This window comes from Tachyglossus aculeatus, chromosome 23 (genome assembly GCF_015852505.1).
Source record: "Tachyglossus aculeatus isolate mTacAcu1 chromosome 23, mTacAcu1.pri, whole genome shotgun sequence".
Lineage (NCBI taxonomy): Eukaryota > Metazoa > Chordata > Mammalia > Monotremata > Tachyglossidae > Tachyglossus > Tachyglossus aculeatus.
This window is the reverse complement of record NC_052088.1, coordinates 34,641,012-34,654,200: the sequence shown is the minus strand read 5'-3', so window position 1 is coordinate 34,654,200 and position 13,189 is coordinate 34,641,012. Positions and strand designations below refer to the sequence as shown.

Here is a 13,189-nt window from a genome sequence, read left to right as displayed (position 1 = left end):
TATATATATATATATATATATATATATATACCTGTATATAGGTATATATGTTTGTACGTATTTATTACTCTATTTATTTATTTATTGTATTTCTACATATTTATTCTATTTATTTTATTTTGTTAATATGTTTTGTTTTGTTGCCTGTCTCCCCCTTCTAGACTGTGAGCCCACTGTTGGGTAGGGACCGTCTCTATATGTTTCCAACTTGTACTTCCCAAGTGCTTAATACAGTGCTCTGCACACAGTAAGTGCTCAATAAATGTGATTGAATAAATGAACCCCATGGGGGACAGGGACTGTGCTCAACCTGGCTAACTTGTATCTACCCCAGTACTTAGAACACTTCTTGACACATAGTAAGTGCTTAACAAGTACTATTATTATTATTATTATTCTTTGGACTATGAGTCTCATGAGGGACAGGGACTGTATCTGACTTGAATATCCTGTATCTAACCCGGCGCTTAGTACAGTGCTTGGCACCGTACATGCTTAGTAAAGTGCTCTGCACCCAAAAAGTGTTCACTAAATTAGGATTGATTGACTGATTGATTGAATTAACAAACACCACCATTGATCCCTTCATCTCCTGGCACGAGAGGGGCAGAATGAAGGAGCGGGACAGTGGGAGAGTTGAGGCAGGGAGCCCCTAAGAGTCTTGTCTTCCCTTGGCACTGGCAGAGGCCCAAAATAACTTCCTGTCATGTGTTGAAATGGGACTTAGATTTTCAACAGGGCTAAAACCTTTATCAAAGTGGACATTGCTTTTCTTTGGGGAAAAGCCCGCTATTTTGGGAAAGCAGCATGGCACAGTGGCTAGAGCACGGGCTTAGGAATCAGAAGGTCAGGGGTTCTAATTCCGGCTCTGCCTCATGTCTGCTGTGTGGCCTTGGACAAGTCACTTCACTTCTCTGGGCCTCAGTTCCCTCATCTGTAAAATAGGGATTAAGACTGTGAGCCCCATGTGGGGCAGGGATTGTGTTAAATTGGATTTGCTTCCAACCATCCTAGCACTTAGTCCAGTGCTTAGAACAGTGCCTGGCACATAGAAGGGCTTTATAAATACCATTATTATTATTATTATTATTATTATTATTATCATCATTACAGTGCCTGGCACAAGGTAAACGCTTAACAAATACCACAATAATTATTATTACTATTACTTAGATTGTGAGTCCCACGAGGGACAGGAACTGTATCCGTGCTGATTAATTTGTATCTAACCCAACACTTAGAACAGTCTCTGACACACAGTAAGCACTTGTAACAAATACTATAAAAAACAAACAACAAACTATTTTCAATGATCACAATTCTTGTTTTTGACTGCAAGTTGCACGCTTACTTGTTCGCCAGTGAGTGTCTGGAGTATCTTGATCTCTGAGCCGATCATTTTGTAAATGATGACTTGTCCCATGTGATTGTAGCGAGGCTGACCGGCAATATAGATCACGTCTCCGGCAATCGAGGCAGAGTTTACAGTGTAGCCTAACAACAAAACAATTCCAGATGTGAGATTTCCAGAATGCCATCCCATTTCGATCCTCTGGTGTCTTAGCCACAAGTTTCACAACTAAACGACCTGTGGGGTAATGAATTGAGACTGAAAATGGTTGAGTCTCTTGCTTTTAAGACACTGTTTAGATAACTGGGAGAGTATTCTGTTTATGGATGCTTGTGTGGGACACCGTGACTAATTCTCTTAAAATATTTTTTTTCCACTGGTTTTCGATTTGTAATTGGGCCATGAGATTAAAGTCCCCAAGATGTGCTCTTTTATTCATTCAACCGTATTTATTGAGCACTTACTGTGTGCAGAGCACCGTACTAAGTGCTTGGAAAGCACAATACAGCAACAGAGGGAGATGGTCACTGCTCACAACGGGCTTACAGTCTAGAGGGGGGGAGACATCAAAACAAGTAAACAGGCATCAATATAAATAAATAAGATTATATATACATATTCATATATATGCTGTCGGGTGGAGGGGGGGAAAGAGTGAAGGGAACAAGTCGAGGTGAAGCGGAAGGGAGTGGGAACTGGGGAAAAGGGGGATTAGTCTGGGAAGGCCTCTTGGGGGAGGTGTGCCTTCAGTAGGGCTTTGAAGGGGGGAAGAGTGATTGTTTGGCAGATTTGAAGAGGAAGGGCGTTCCAGGCCAGAGGTAGGACGTGGGCCAGGGGTCGGCGGTGAGAAAGGTGAGATCGAGGTCCACTGAGGAGGTTAGAGGCACCAGAAAGGTAGAATGTGCGGGCTGGGATGGAGAAGGAGAGAAGGGAGGTGAAGAAAGAAGGGGCAAGGTGATAGACTGCTTTGATGCCAATTGTGAGGAGTTTTTGTTTGATACAGAGGTAGGTAGGCGACCACTGGAGATTTTTGAGGCGGGGGGGTGACACGCTCTGAACATTTCTGTAGAAAGATAATCTGGTCAGCGGAGTCAAGTATGGACTTGAATGGGGAGAGGCAAGAGGTTGGGAGGTCAGAAAGGAGGCTGATGCAGTAATCCAGTCGCGACAGGATGGCTGATTGTACTAATGTGGTAGTGGTTTGGATGGAGAGGAAAGGGTGGATCTTGGTGATAACAATAATAGTAGTAATGATGTTGGTATTTGTTAAGCACTTACTCTGTGCCAAACACTGTTCTAAGCGCTGGGGTAGATACAAGGTAATCAGGTTGTCCCACGTGGGGCTCACAGTCTTCATCCTCATTTTACAGATGAGGGAACTGAGGCCCAGAGAAGTTAAGTGACTTGCCCAAGGACACACAGCTGACAAGTGGAGGAGCCGGGATTTGAACCCACGACCTCTGACTCCAAAGCCTGGGCTCTTTCCACTGAGCCACGCTGCTGTGATGTTGTGAAGGTGAGACTGGCAGGATTTGGTGACAGATCAGATGTTTGGGGTGAATGAGGGAGCGGAATTAAGGATGACACTAAGGTCGCGGGCTTGTGAGACGGGAAGGATGGTAGTGCCGGCCACAGTGATGGGGAAGTCAGGGAGAGGACAGGTGGGAGGAAAGATAAGAAGCTCTGTCTTAGGTGGCAGGAGGACATCCAAGTAGAGATGTCCTGAAGGCAGGAGGAGATGTGAACCTGGAGGGAGGGAGAAAGAACAGGGGAGGAGATGGGTGTCATCCGCACAGAGATGATAGTTGAAGCCATGGGAGTGAAAGAGTTCTCCAAGGGAATGAGTGTGGATGGAGAACAGAAGGGGACCAAGAAGTGAAAGGAGGTTTTCAGCTGAGGCAGGCAGTTCTATACATGTAGAGTTTTCTGAGGCATGAGAAGGAGCAGACAGCGAGGTTTCCACGTGCTCCGGGGTGTGGCCCAAATGGTCTGTGCACATCCAGAGCATGAAATCTTTTTTCCAGCCCCTCGAGAGTCAGGGACTGGATATAATTTTCATGGATATTGTTTTCCGGTGCTTAGTTCAGTGCTCTGCACCCAATAGGTGCTTAATAAGTGCCACTCTTTCTATTACTAGTTCCTAACCCAACTTGTGCTCACAAAGGAACAGTAGACCCAAGACTAACATCTTAGCTTGAAAATCTTCCCTCCCTCCCTCCCTTCCTTCCTTCCTTCCTTCCTTCCTTCCTTCCTTCCTTCCTTCCTTCCTTCCTTCCTTCCTTCCTTCCTCTCCCCCTCATCCCCCTCTCCATCCCCCATCTTACCTCCTTCCCTTCCCCACAGCACCTGTATATATGTATATATGATTGTACATATTTATTACTCTATTTATTGATTTATTTATTTCTCTTACTTGTACATATCTATTCTATTTATTTTATTTTGTTAGCATGTTTGGTTTTGTTCTCCGTCTCCCCCTTTTAGACTGTGAGCCCACTGTTGGGTAGGGACTGTCTCATATGTTGCCAACTTGTACTTCCCAAGCACTTAGTACAGTGCTCTGCACACAGTAAGCGCTCAATAAATACGATTGATTGATTGATTCCTTCCTTCCTTCCTTCCTCCCTTCCTCCCTCCCTATACTCTTGAATGAATTGAATGAATGAAAAAAGAACAATAAACTCAAGGCAACATCTGAGCTTGAGAATCCTTCCTTTACCTAAGTAAGCTGCCAGAGGTTCATTTTTCTTGGTGGCCGCCACGTTAAATGTGCTATTTTGCGGGATGACGATCCGGTCAGCTTTCTGCATGACGACTGTTCCGTTCCAGTCATAGGCTCCGACGGCTCCGAGCATGATCCAGTCCTACATACGAACAAAATGACCAGTTATTGGTGATCATTCATTCATTCATTCACTCATTCATTCATTCAATCATATTTATTGAGCGCTTACTGTGTGCAGAGCACTGAACTAAGCACTTGGAAAGTACAATTCGGCCACAGACCGAGAAGCAGCGCGGCCTACGGGATAAAGCCCAGGCCTGGGAGTTGGAAGGACATAGTTTCTAATCCCGGCTCCGCCACTGGTCTGCTGTGTGACCTTGGACAGGTCACTTCACTTCTCTGGGCCTCAGTTACCTCATCTGGAAAATGGGGATTAAGACTGTGAGCCCATGTGGGACAGGGATTGTGTCCAACCTGATTAGCTTGATGTACCCTTAGCTTGTATCGAGAAGCAGCGTGGCTTAGTGGCAAGAGCCTGGGCTTGGGAGTCAGAGGTCATGGGTTCTAATCCTGGCTCTGCCGCTTGTCAGCTGGGTGACACTGGGCAAGCCACTTAATTTCTCTGTGCCTCAGTCACCTCATCTGCAAAATGGGGATGAAGACTGTGAGACCCACGTGGGACAACCTGATTACCTTGTATCTACCCCAGTGCTTAGAACAGTGTTGGGCACATAGTAAGCGCTTAACAAATACCAACATTATTATTATTATTACGCTAACGCTTAGAACAGTTCGTGGGAAATAGTAAGTGCTTAACAAATACAACTTTTTTTAAAAAAGGTTATTCCCAGCCTGAAATATGAGGGTTTTCGTATATCACCCATAAAAACAGCATTACTGATGGAAGAAGATTATTGAGAAGCAGCATGGCCTAGTAGAAAGAGCAGAGATCTGGATGTCAGAGGCCCTGCGTTCTAATCCCAGCTCTGCCACTTGCCTGCTGTGTTACCTTGGGCAAGTCACTAAACTTTCTTGCGCCTCAGTTTCCTGATCTATAAAATGGGGATTCAATTCCTCTTCTCCCTCTACTTAGGCTGAGAGCCCCGTGAGGACAGAGATTGGGTCTGAACCAATTATCTTGTATCAACCTCAGGGCTTAATATAGTGCTTTTTTAAAAAAGGTATTTGTTCATTCATTCATTCAATCGTATTTATTGAGCGCTTACTGTGCGCAGAGCACTGTACTAAGTGCTTGGGAAGTACAAGTTGGCAACATACAGAGACGGTCCCTACCCAACAGCGGGCTCACAGTCTAGAAGGGGGAGACAGACAACGAAACAAAACATTTTAACAAAATAAAATAAATAGAATAAATATTTACAAGTAATATAAATAGAGTAATAAATATGTACAAACATATATACATATATATGTATATATATACAAACATATATATATATATACATATATATATACAGGTGCTGTGGGGAGGGGAAGGAGGTAAGGCTGGGGGGATGGGGAGGGGGAGGAGGGGAAGAGGAAGGAGGGGGCTCAAGTGCTTGCTATGTGCCAGGCACTGTACTAGAGGCTGGAGTAGATACAAGCGCTTAGTACAGTGCTCTGCACACAGTATGTGCTCAATAAATACGATTGAATGAATGAATGAATACAAGCTAGTCAGGTTGCATGGACACAGTCCCTGCCTCACACGGGGCTCACAATTTCAACCCCCATTTTATAGATGAGGTAACTGAGGCACAGAGAAGTGAGGTGATTTCCCCAAGGTCATGCAGAAGACAAGTAAGCACTTAACAAATGCCACAATTGCTATTAATACTCCCATGACTGCTTTCTCTTGGGTGTCAGGAGCTACACAATTACGTTTGGCCCTCCATTCAACCCAACACATGCTCATGAAAGCTCTCTGTGGGCAGGTAACGTGTTGACCAACTCTGTTCTATTGTTCTATTGGACCCTCCCAAGCACTTAGTACAGTGCTCTGCACACAGTAAGCGCTCACTAAAAGCAATTGATTGATTGAGGGGGGCCAATGTAAATGGTTCACAATTCATCCAGGTGACATCGATCAACCTAAGCACCACTCAGGAGATGGTGGAAGAAGTCATGGGCATCATAATATTACTACTACTACTACTACTAGTACAGTGTGGCTCAGTGGAAAGAGCCCGGGCTTGGGAGTCAGAGGTCATGAGTTCAAATCCCGGCTCCGCCACATTCCTGCTGTGTGACCTTGGTCAAGTCACTTAACTTCTCTGAGCCTCAGTTACCTCATCCATAAAATGGAGATTAAGACTGTGAGCCCCACTTGGGACAACTTGATCACATTGTATCCCCCTCCAGCACTTAGAACAGTGCTTTGCACATAGTAAGCACTTAACAAATGCCATCATTATTATTATTGAGAAGCCACGTGGCTCAGTGGAAAGATCCCAGGCTTTGGAGTCAGAGGTCATGGGTTCAAATCCTGGCTCTGCCAATTGCCAGCTTTGTGACTTCAGGCAAGTCACCTAACTTCTCTGTGCCTCGTTACCTCATCTGTAAAATGAGGATTAAGACTGTGAGTACAACCCTGTGGTACAACCCGATCTCCTTGTAACCTCCCCAGTGCTTAGAACAGTGCTTTGCACATAGTAAGTGCTTAATAAATGCCATCATTATTATTATTATTATAATTACTACTACTACTACTACTACTACTACTACTACTACTACTACTACTACTACTACTACTACTACTATTTATTAAGCACTTTTAATGTGCCAAGCAATTTACTAAGATCTGGGGTACACACAGGATAATCAAGTTGGACACAGTCTGTCACACATGGGGCTCACAGGAGTAGGGGGCATTGAACCCCCCATTTTACAGATGGGGAGACTGTGGCATAGAAAAGTTAAGTGACTTACCCAAGGGCTCACAGCGGGCAAGTAGATGAGCTGGGAATAGAGTCCAGGTTCTCTGAATCCCAGGCCCAAGCTCTTTCCACTAGGCCATGCTGCTTTTCTATAATAATCGATCACTGGCATTTATTGAGCACCTACTATGTCCAAAACACTGCCCTAAGCACTTGGAAAAATACAACAGAGTTGGTAGAACCGTTCCCTGCCACAGGGAACTTACAGTCAAAATAATAATAATAATAATGATGGTATTTGTTAAGCGCTTACTATGTGCCAAGCGGGGCCATTCCCTCTTGGGGTCATTTTCATCTAGGTCTGGAAAAACGTCCAACTGACGAGGTGAGTGACTTCAGCTAGTAATGCCCGGGAGTGCCTAATCTAGAGGTTAGTACAGGGCTTGGCATTCATTCATTCAATCAATCGTATTTATTGAGCGCTTACTGTTTGTGGAGCACTGTACTAAGCTCTTGGGAAGTACAAATTGGCAACACATAGAGACAGTCCCTACCCAGCAACGGGCTTACAGTCTAGAAGCGGGAGACACACAACACAATAAGTAGACAGGTGTCAATACTATCAGAATAAACAGAATTATAGCTGTATATTACATCATTACTATATACACAAAACATCATTACATACAGAAGCAGCGTGGCTCCGGCACATAGTAAGCGCTTAACAAATACTATCATCATCATTATTATTAATCAAAACCTCTCCAAAAAGATCGGAGGGAAGCATGGTTAAAATTCTCCAACAGCAGTCGTCCGGGAAGCAGCATGACATTTTGCCACGCAAAAGTGTTTTCGCCGGAGGAGTTTGTTGCTGAGAGGCTTTGTTGCAGTGGGTTAGGGAAATGCTGCCAGCTGAACAGAGCGAACAGAGTTGTACTGATCGCCTGTGACTTCATAAAGCAGCTGACAGGGACTGAAAGGGAGGGAGCCGTCCGTTTACCTGTGAATAATGAGCACTAAAGCCCGTTTGGGACATCTCCATTTCGAAGGAGGCTGCTGAAAGGTCTGTTGTGGCTGTAACGATAATAACAATAATTATAAATGATAATAATAATGATACAGAATGAGGTGACAAACCTCCTTTCCTCTTCTCCCACTCCTTTCTGCTTCGCCCAGACTTGCTCCCTTTATTCATCTCCCCTCTCAGCCGCAAAGCACTTATGTTCGTAGCTGTCATTTCTTTATTTCTCTGTCTGTCTCCCCTTCTGGGCCGTAAACTCATTATGGGCAGGGAATATGTGCGTTCATTGTTCTGTTGTACTCTCCCAAGCGCTTGATACAGTGCTCTGTACATAATAAGCGCTCAATAAATCCGTATGGTAACTGAAGTAGACATGCTCCCTGCCCTCAAGGAGCAGAGACTCAGGGATTGAGAGTTGCAGCTGGGTGGTTGCAGAGTGAGTTCTAATCCCAAACTGGTTTAAAAAGCCGGCATATTTGGGTGGGAAAGCCATGTATTCTTCCCACCACTCTCAGACTCCTTTGCCAGTTGTACAATGACCTCTCCAAAGGGAATAATAATAATAATAATAATAATGGCATTTGTTAAGTGCTTACTGTGTGCAAAGCACTGTTCTAAGCACTGGGAGGATACAAGGTGATCAGGTTGTCCCACGTGGGGCTCACAGTCTTCATCCCCATCATCAATCATCATCAATCGTATTTATTGAGCGCTTACTGTGTGCAGAGCACTGTACTAAGCGCTTGGGAAGTACAAGTTGACAACACATAGAGACAGTCCCTACCCAACAGTGGGCTCACAGTCTAAAAGGGGGAGACAGAGAACAAAACCAAACATACTAACAAAATAAAATAAATAGAATAGATATGTACAAGTAAAATAAAGAAATAAATATTTTACAGATGAGGTAACTGAGGCCCAGAGAAGTTAAGTGACTTGCCCAAAGTCACACAGCTAAGTGGCGGAGCCGGGATTAGTACCCATGACCTCTGGCTCCCAAGCCCATGCTCTTTCCACTGAGCCATGACAAGAACTATAACAAGGTCTTACTCATTCAATCATATTTATTGAGTGCTTACTGTGGACATATGCTGGGCTAAGCGCTCAGGAGGGTACAAGAGAACAATCAACAGACACATTCCCTGACCACAGTAAGCATACAGTCTAGAGGGGGACACAGACATTAAAATGAATAAAATAAGGACGAAAAGCCCTAAAGACAAACACTCCTTTAGTTTTGCGTGGAAAAAGATGCGGAGTTTAAAATCAATGACAGGGAGGGTTTCCTTTTCCCAGAACTCTTTCTGAAGCCTGAATGAACAACACGCTGAGATACTGGAAAGAAAGAGCATTTTCTCTGAGGACTGTGCTTCCCACCCCCAGGGAAAAAAACATAAAAATAAAACATTTCATTAATGTGCTCTCAAGCAATCGTTAATCTAATTAACACGCATTAAATGCTCCTGGACTCTTGTGAAAATAGATGAGGAGCATTAGCACAGAGGCAGTGTGGATAGCATTGGGGTTCTTGGTCCCAGAAACCCACAATTTTGTGTGTGATCTCAGGATAGAGAATTCAAGATTTAAAGAAATGCTCATACCTTCCAGGGCAAATATCCGCTCTCCCAGGGCTTCGACTATAGTGAGCAGAGCCAGCTCGTCCGAGACATTGAAAAAGTGCTTTTCTGTAGGTTCACTGGCGATCGACCTTATTTCCTCCACAAATTTCTCCGTGCTTAAATTTCCTCGGTTATAGCTGCCAAGGATCTAAGGTGTGACAGAAAAGACCGAGGAGACATTCCACATTTTACCTCTCCTATCTGCGCCTCAGTTTCCTCTTCCATAAAATGGGCATTAAATACCTATTCTCCTTCCCTCAAGTGGGATAGGGAATGTGAGGAAACTGGTTATCTTGTATCTATTCCAGCATTTACTACAATGTTTGGCGCATAGTGAGCACTTAACAAATACCACAACTATAATTATTATACTACTATCATTATTATGAGAATCGAAGAATCAGCCTTAATGGAAAGAGCACAGGCTTGGGAGTCAGGGGACTTGGGTTCTAATTCCGGCTCCGCCACTTGTCTGCTGTGTGACCTTGGGCAAGTCACTTAACTTCTCTGTGCCTCAGTTACCCCATCCGTAAAAATGGCGATGAAGGCTGTGAGCCCCACGTGGGACAACCTGATTATCTTGTATCTACTCCAGCACATAGAACAGTGCTTGGCACACAGTAAGAGCTTAACAAATACCATTATTATCATTATTATTACTAATAATCCATTAATTATTATGATAATAAATGAGAGCCCCCAGTAGACTCTCAATGAGCTATATGGTGTAGTTTGCAAGTACTCCATGCTCTGACACTGGAGTAAGGTCACATCACCTCCTCCAAGAAGCCTTCCCTGATTAAGGCCTCTTTTCCCCAGCTCTCTCAACCTCCTACATATTTGACATTCGCCCCGCCCTCAACATTTATGTACATAGCTTTAACTTCTATTTTATAAATCATTTATTAATTTTAATGTCTCTCTCCCCTTCTAGACTGTAATCGTGTTGTGGGGAGGAAATGGGCCTACCAGTTTGGCTGTACTGGAGTCTACCTAGCGCTTAGTACAGTGCTCTGCACAGAATAAGAGCTCAATAAATACTGGTGATTAATTGATTGATAGATTGGAGTACCAGAAAGATTGTAATGGGACTAGAAGTAGACAAAGAACTACCCTTTTCACTTCTCCACTTTCTCCCCCTAGATTTTTTTCTTAATCACTTAGGAAACTGGGTCCCACTTATTAAATAACAGCTGCAGCTTTTAAAGACCGGCAGTTTTCTAAACCTAGACATTACATGCCCCTGATTTCATTCCAGTTGGTGACATCAACGTTTGTTGCCAGTGCAATTAGGAGTGAGATTGCACCTGAGTCTGAAAGTGGCATTTTTTTCCCTGAAAACATTGCTCGATCGGTCAGGAGTTGGACGCTGGAGGGTGTAGAGAGACACTTTCATATTGGAAAATTTTGGGAATAGGTATTAATCTGCAAAGACAATCTGAATATAATTCAACTGTAGCGTTCCTGCTTGGAACTGAATACAGGAAATGTGGTGGAAGGGCAGAGAGAGAAAAAAGGGAGAGAGGAGAGTGGTAAGAAAGAGAGGAGAAAGACTGAGGAGGAGAGTGAGAGAATGAGAGAATGAGAGACAGAAAGGAGTGAGAGAGAGAAGAAAGGAATGCAGAGAAAGAGAATGAGAGAGAATGACAGAGTGACAGAGAGAGACAGAAAGGAGAGAAGAGAGGAGTAAGAAGGAAGGACTGAGGAGAAAGAGAAGGTGAAAGACAGAGACAAAGATAGAGTGAGAGAGAGAAGAAAGGAATGAAGAGAAAGAGAATGAGAGAGAGAAGAGAGACACGGAAAGGAGAGGAGGGAGGAGGGAGAGGATGGGACTGAGGAGACAATGGCGAAAGACAGAGACACAAAGATAGAGAGAGGAGTGAGAGAGAGAAGAAAGGAACTAAGAGAAAGAAAATGAGAGGGAGGGTAAGAGGAGTGAGAAGAAAGAAGAGAATGAAAGAAGAATAATTCATTGAAAGAAACATCACAAGAGGACCTCAAAATGTTTGTCCTTTAAGTTTTTAATCTCCCTCACTTTCATTTTCTTTCTCTTTATTCCTTTCTTCTCTATCATTCTTCTCTCTCTGTGTCTGATTTTCTCATTCTCTTTATCCTTCCCACTCCTCTCTCCTCTCCTTTCTCTTGCTCAAGTTTTAACTTGAGTTTCTACTCTGCTTTCCCAGAGTCACTCTTTCATAATAAAAATGCTCTGCTTCTGGCATTACCACTACTTTCTCTGTGACTCCAGGCAAGCCACTTAATTCTCTTTCTTCATCTGGATTTTTCCAATGACCTTAAAGGAATGTGTGAGTAGGAGAAATCCTTCACAAAGGTAGGCCATGTTTTCCAATTCGGCCCCTCACCCAAGTCCCAAAACAGAATATTTTTGCATCTTTAACTGCTATTTGTAAAGTGCTCACTGGGTGTCAAAAACTATTCTAAGTGCTGGGGTTGATAGAAGTTAATCTGGTCGGACAAAGTCCGTGTCCCGCATGAGGTTCCCATTCTAAGAAGGAGGGTGAAAAGGTTTTGAATCTCCATTTCACAATTGAGGAAACTGAGGCACAGAGAAGTTAAGTCTCTTGCTCAATGTCACACAGCAGGCAATTAGCAAAGCTGTGATTAGAACCCAGGTCCTCTGTCTCTCAGGCCCGGGCCTTTTCCACTAGGTCAGGCTGTTTTATTTTTTTTTAATGGTATTTGTTAAGTGCTTCTATGTTCCAGGCATTGTTTTAAGCGCTGGGGTAGATACAAACTAATCAGGTTGGACACAGCCCATGTCCCACCTGGGGCTCACAGTCTTCATCACCATTTTACGGATGCGGTAACCGAGGCACAGAGAAGTGAAGTGACTTGCCCAAAGTCACACAGCTGGCAAGCGGCGAGGCCGTGATTAGAACCCAAGTCCTCCTGTTTCCCAGGTCCGTGCTCTAACCGCTAGCCCACACCGCTTCTTTGGGCGGGTTGGACTTTACCACGAGGCTATCTAGACGTGAACCAGCTGGAAGCTTACAGGAAGATGAAGATGACGCCTAGCGCACCTCATCATTGAAACCAAATTCCCGCCCCTCTTCAACAGAAAACAGAGAGGGTCGACCGTGTGGGCTATTTTATTTACACTGGAGGAAAAACAAGAGGAAAAGAGTGGGAAAGTACCCTGCGCAATTACCATCTGGAGAGTGACTCTCTCGATCTGTACAATGACAACGGATAAAGATCTAGGGGTCAAGATGGACTACACTGGAATAAGTTTTCCGTGAAGTACTATGTGAAGAAGCCAAGATGATTCTGGCCTGAATTAAGAGAAGGATACTTCTAGGGGAAGCTATGAGAAAGGGAACAAGTTGGTGGTGGTTAGCTCAACTCCTTGATACAGTGCGTGGGACACTGAGCGCTTAGTCCAGTGCTCTGCACACAGTAAGCGCTCAATAAATACAATTGAATGATGTTCTCCCTCCTACTTAGACTGTAATTCTCAGATGTGACAGAGTCCGGGCCTGACCTATTTCCCTCCCCTCAGGCCCAGGGTTTATAGTCCCCAAAAGCACTTAACACCACAATAACTGTTATCATCGGTTTTCCTCAAAGTCAGCTTCA

General features: G+C 44.0%; 1 protein-coding gene across 1 annotated transcript in view; it reads right to left on the bottom strand.

Moving 5' to 3' along the window:
* Nucleotides 1-13,189, bottom strand: part of ITGA1 (integrin subunit alpha 1) — a 116,190-nt gene that overhangs the window by 65,642 nt on the left and 37,359 nt on the right. The window contains exons 9-12 of the mRNA XM_038765571.1: nucleotides 9,575-9,740; nucleotides 7,953-8,026; nucleotides 4,071-4,215; nucleotides 1,352-1,494 (exon numbers count right to left, since the gene is read on the bottom strand). Coding sequence (XP_038621499.1) covers nucleotides 1,352-1,494; nucleotides 4,071-4,215; nucleotides 7,953-8,026; nucleotides 9,575-9,740 — 528 coding nt within the window. The remainder of the gene's footprint in view (nucleotides 1-1,351; nucleotides 1,495-4,070; nucleotides 4,216-7,952; nucleotides 8,027-9,574; nucleotides 9,741-13,189) is intronic.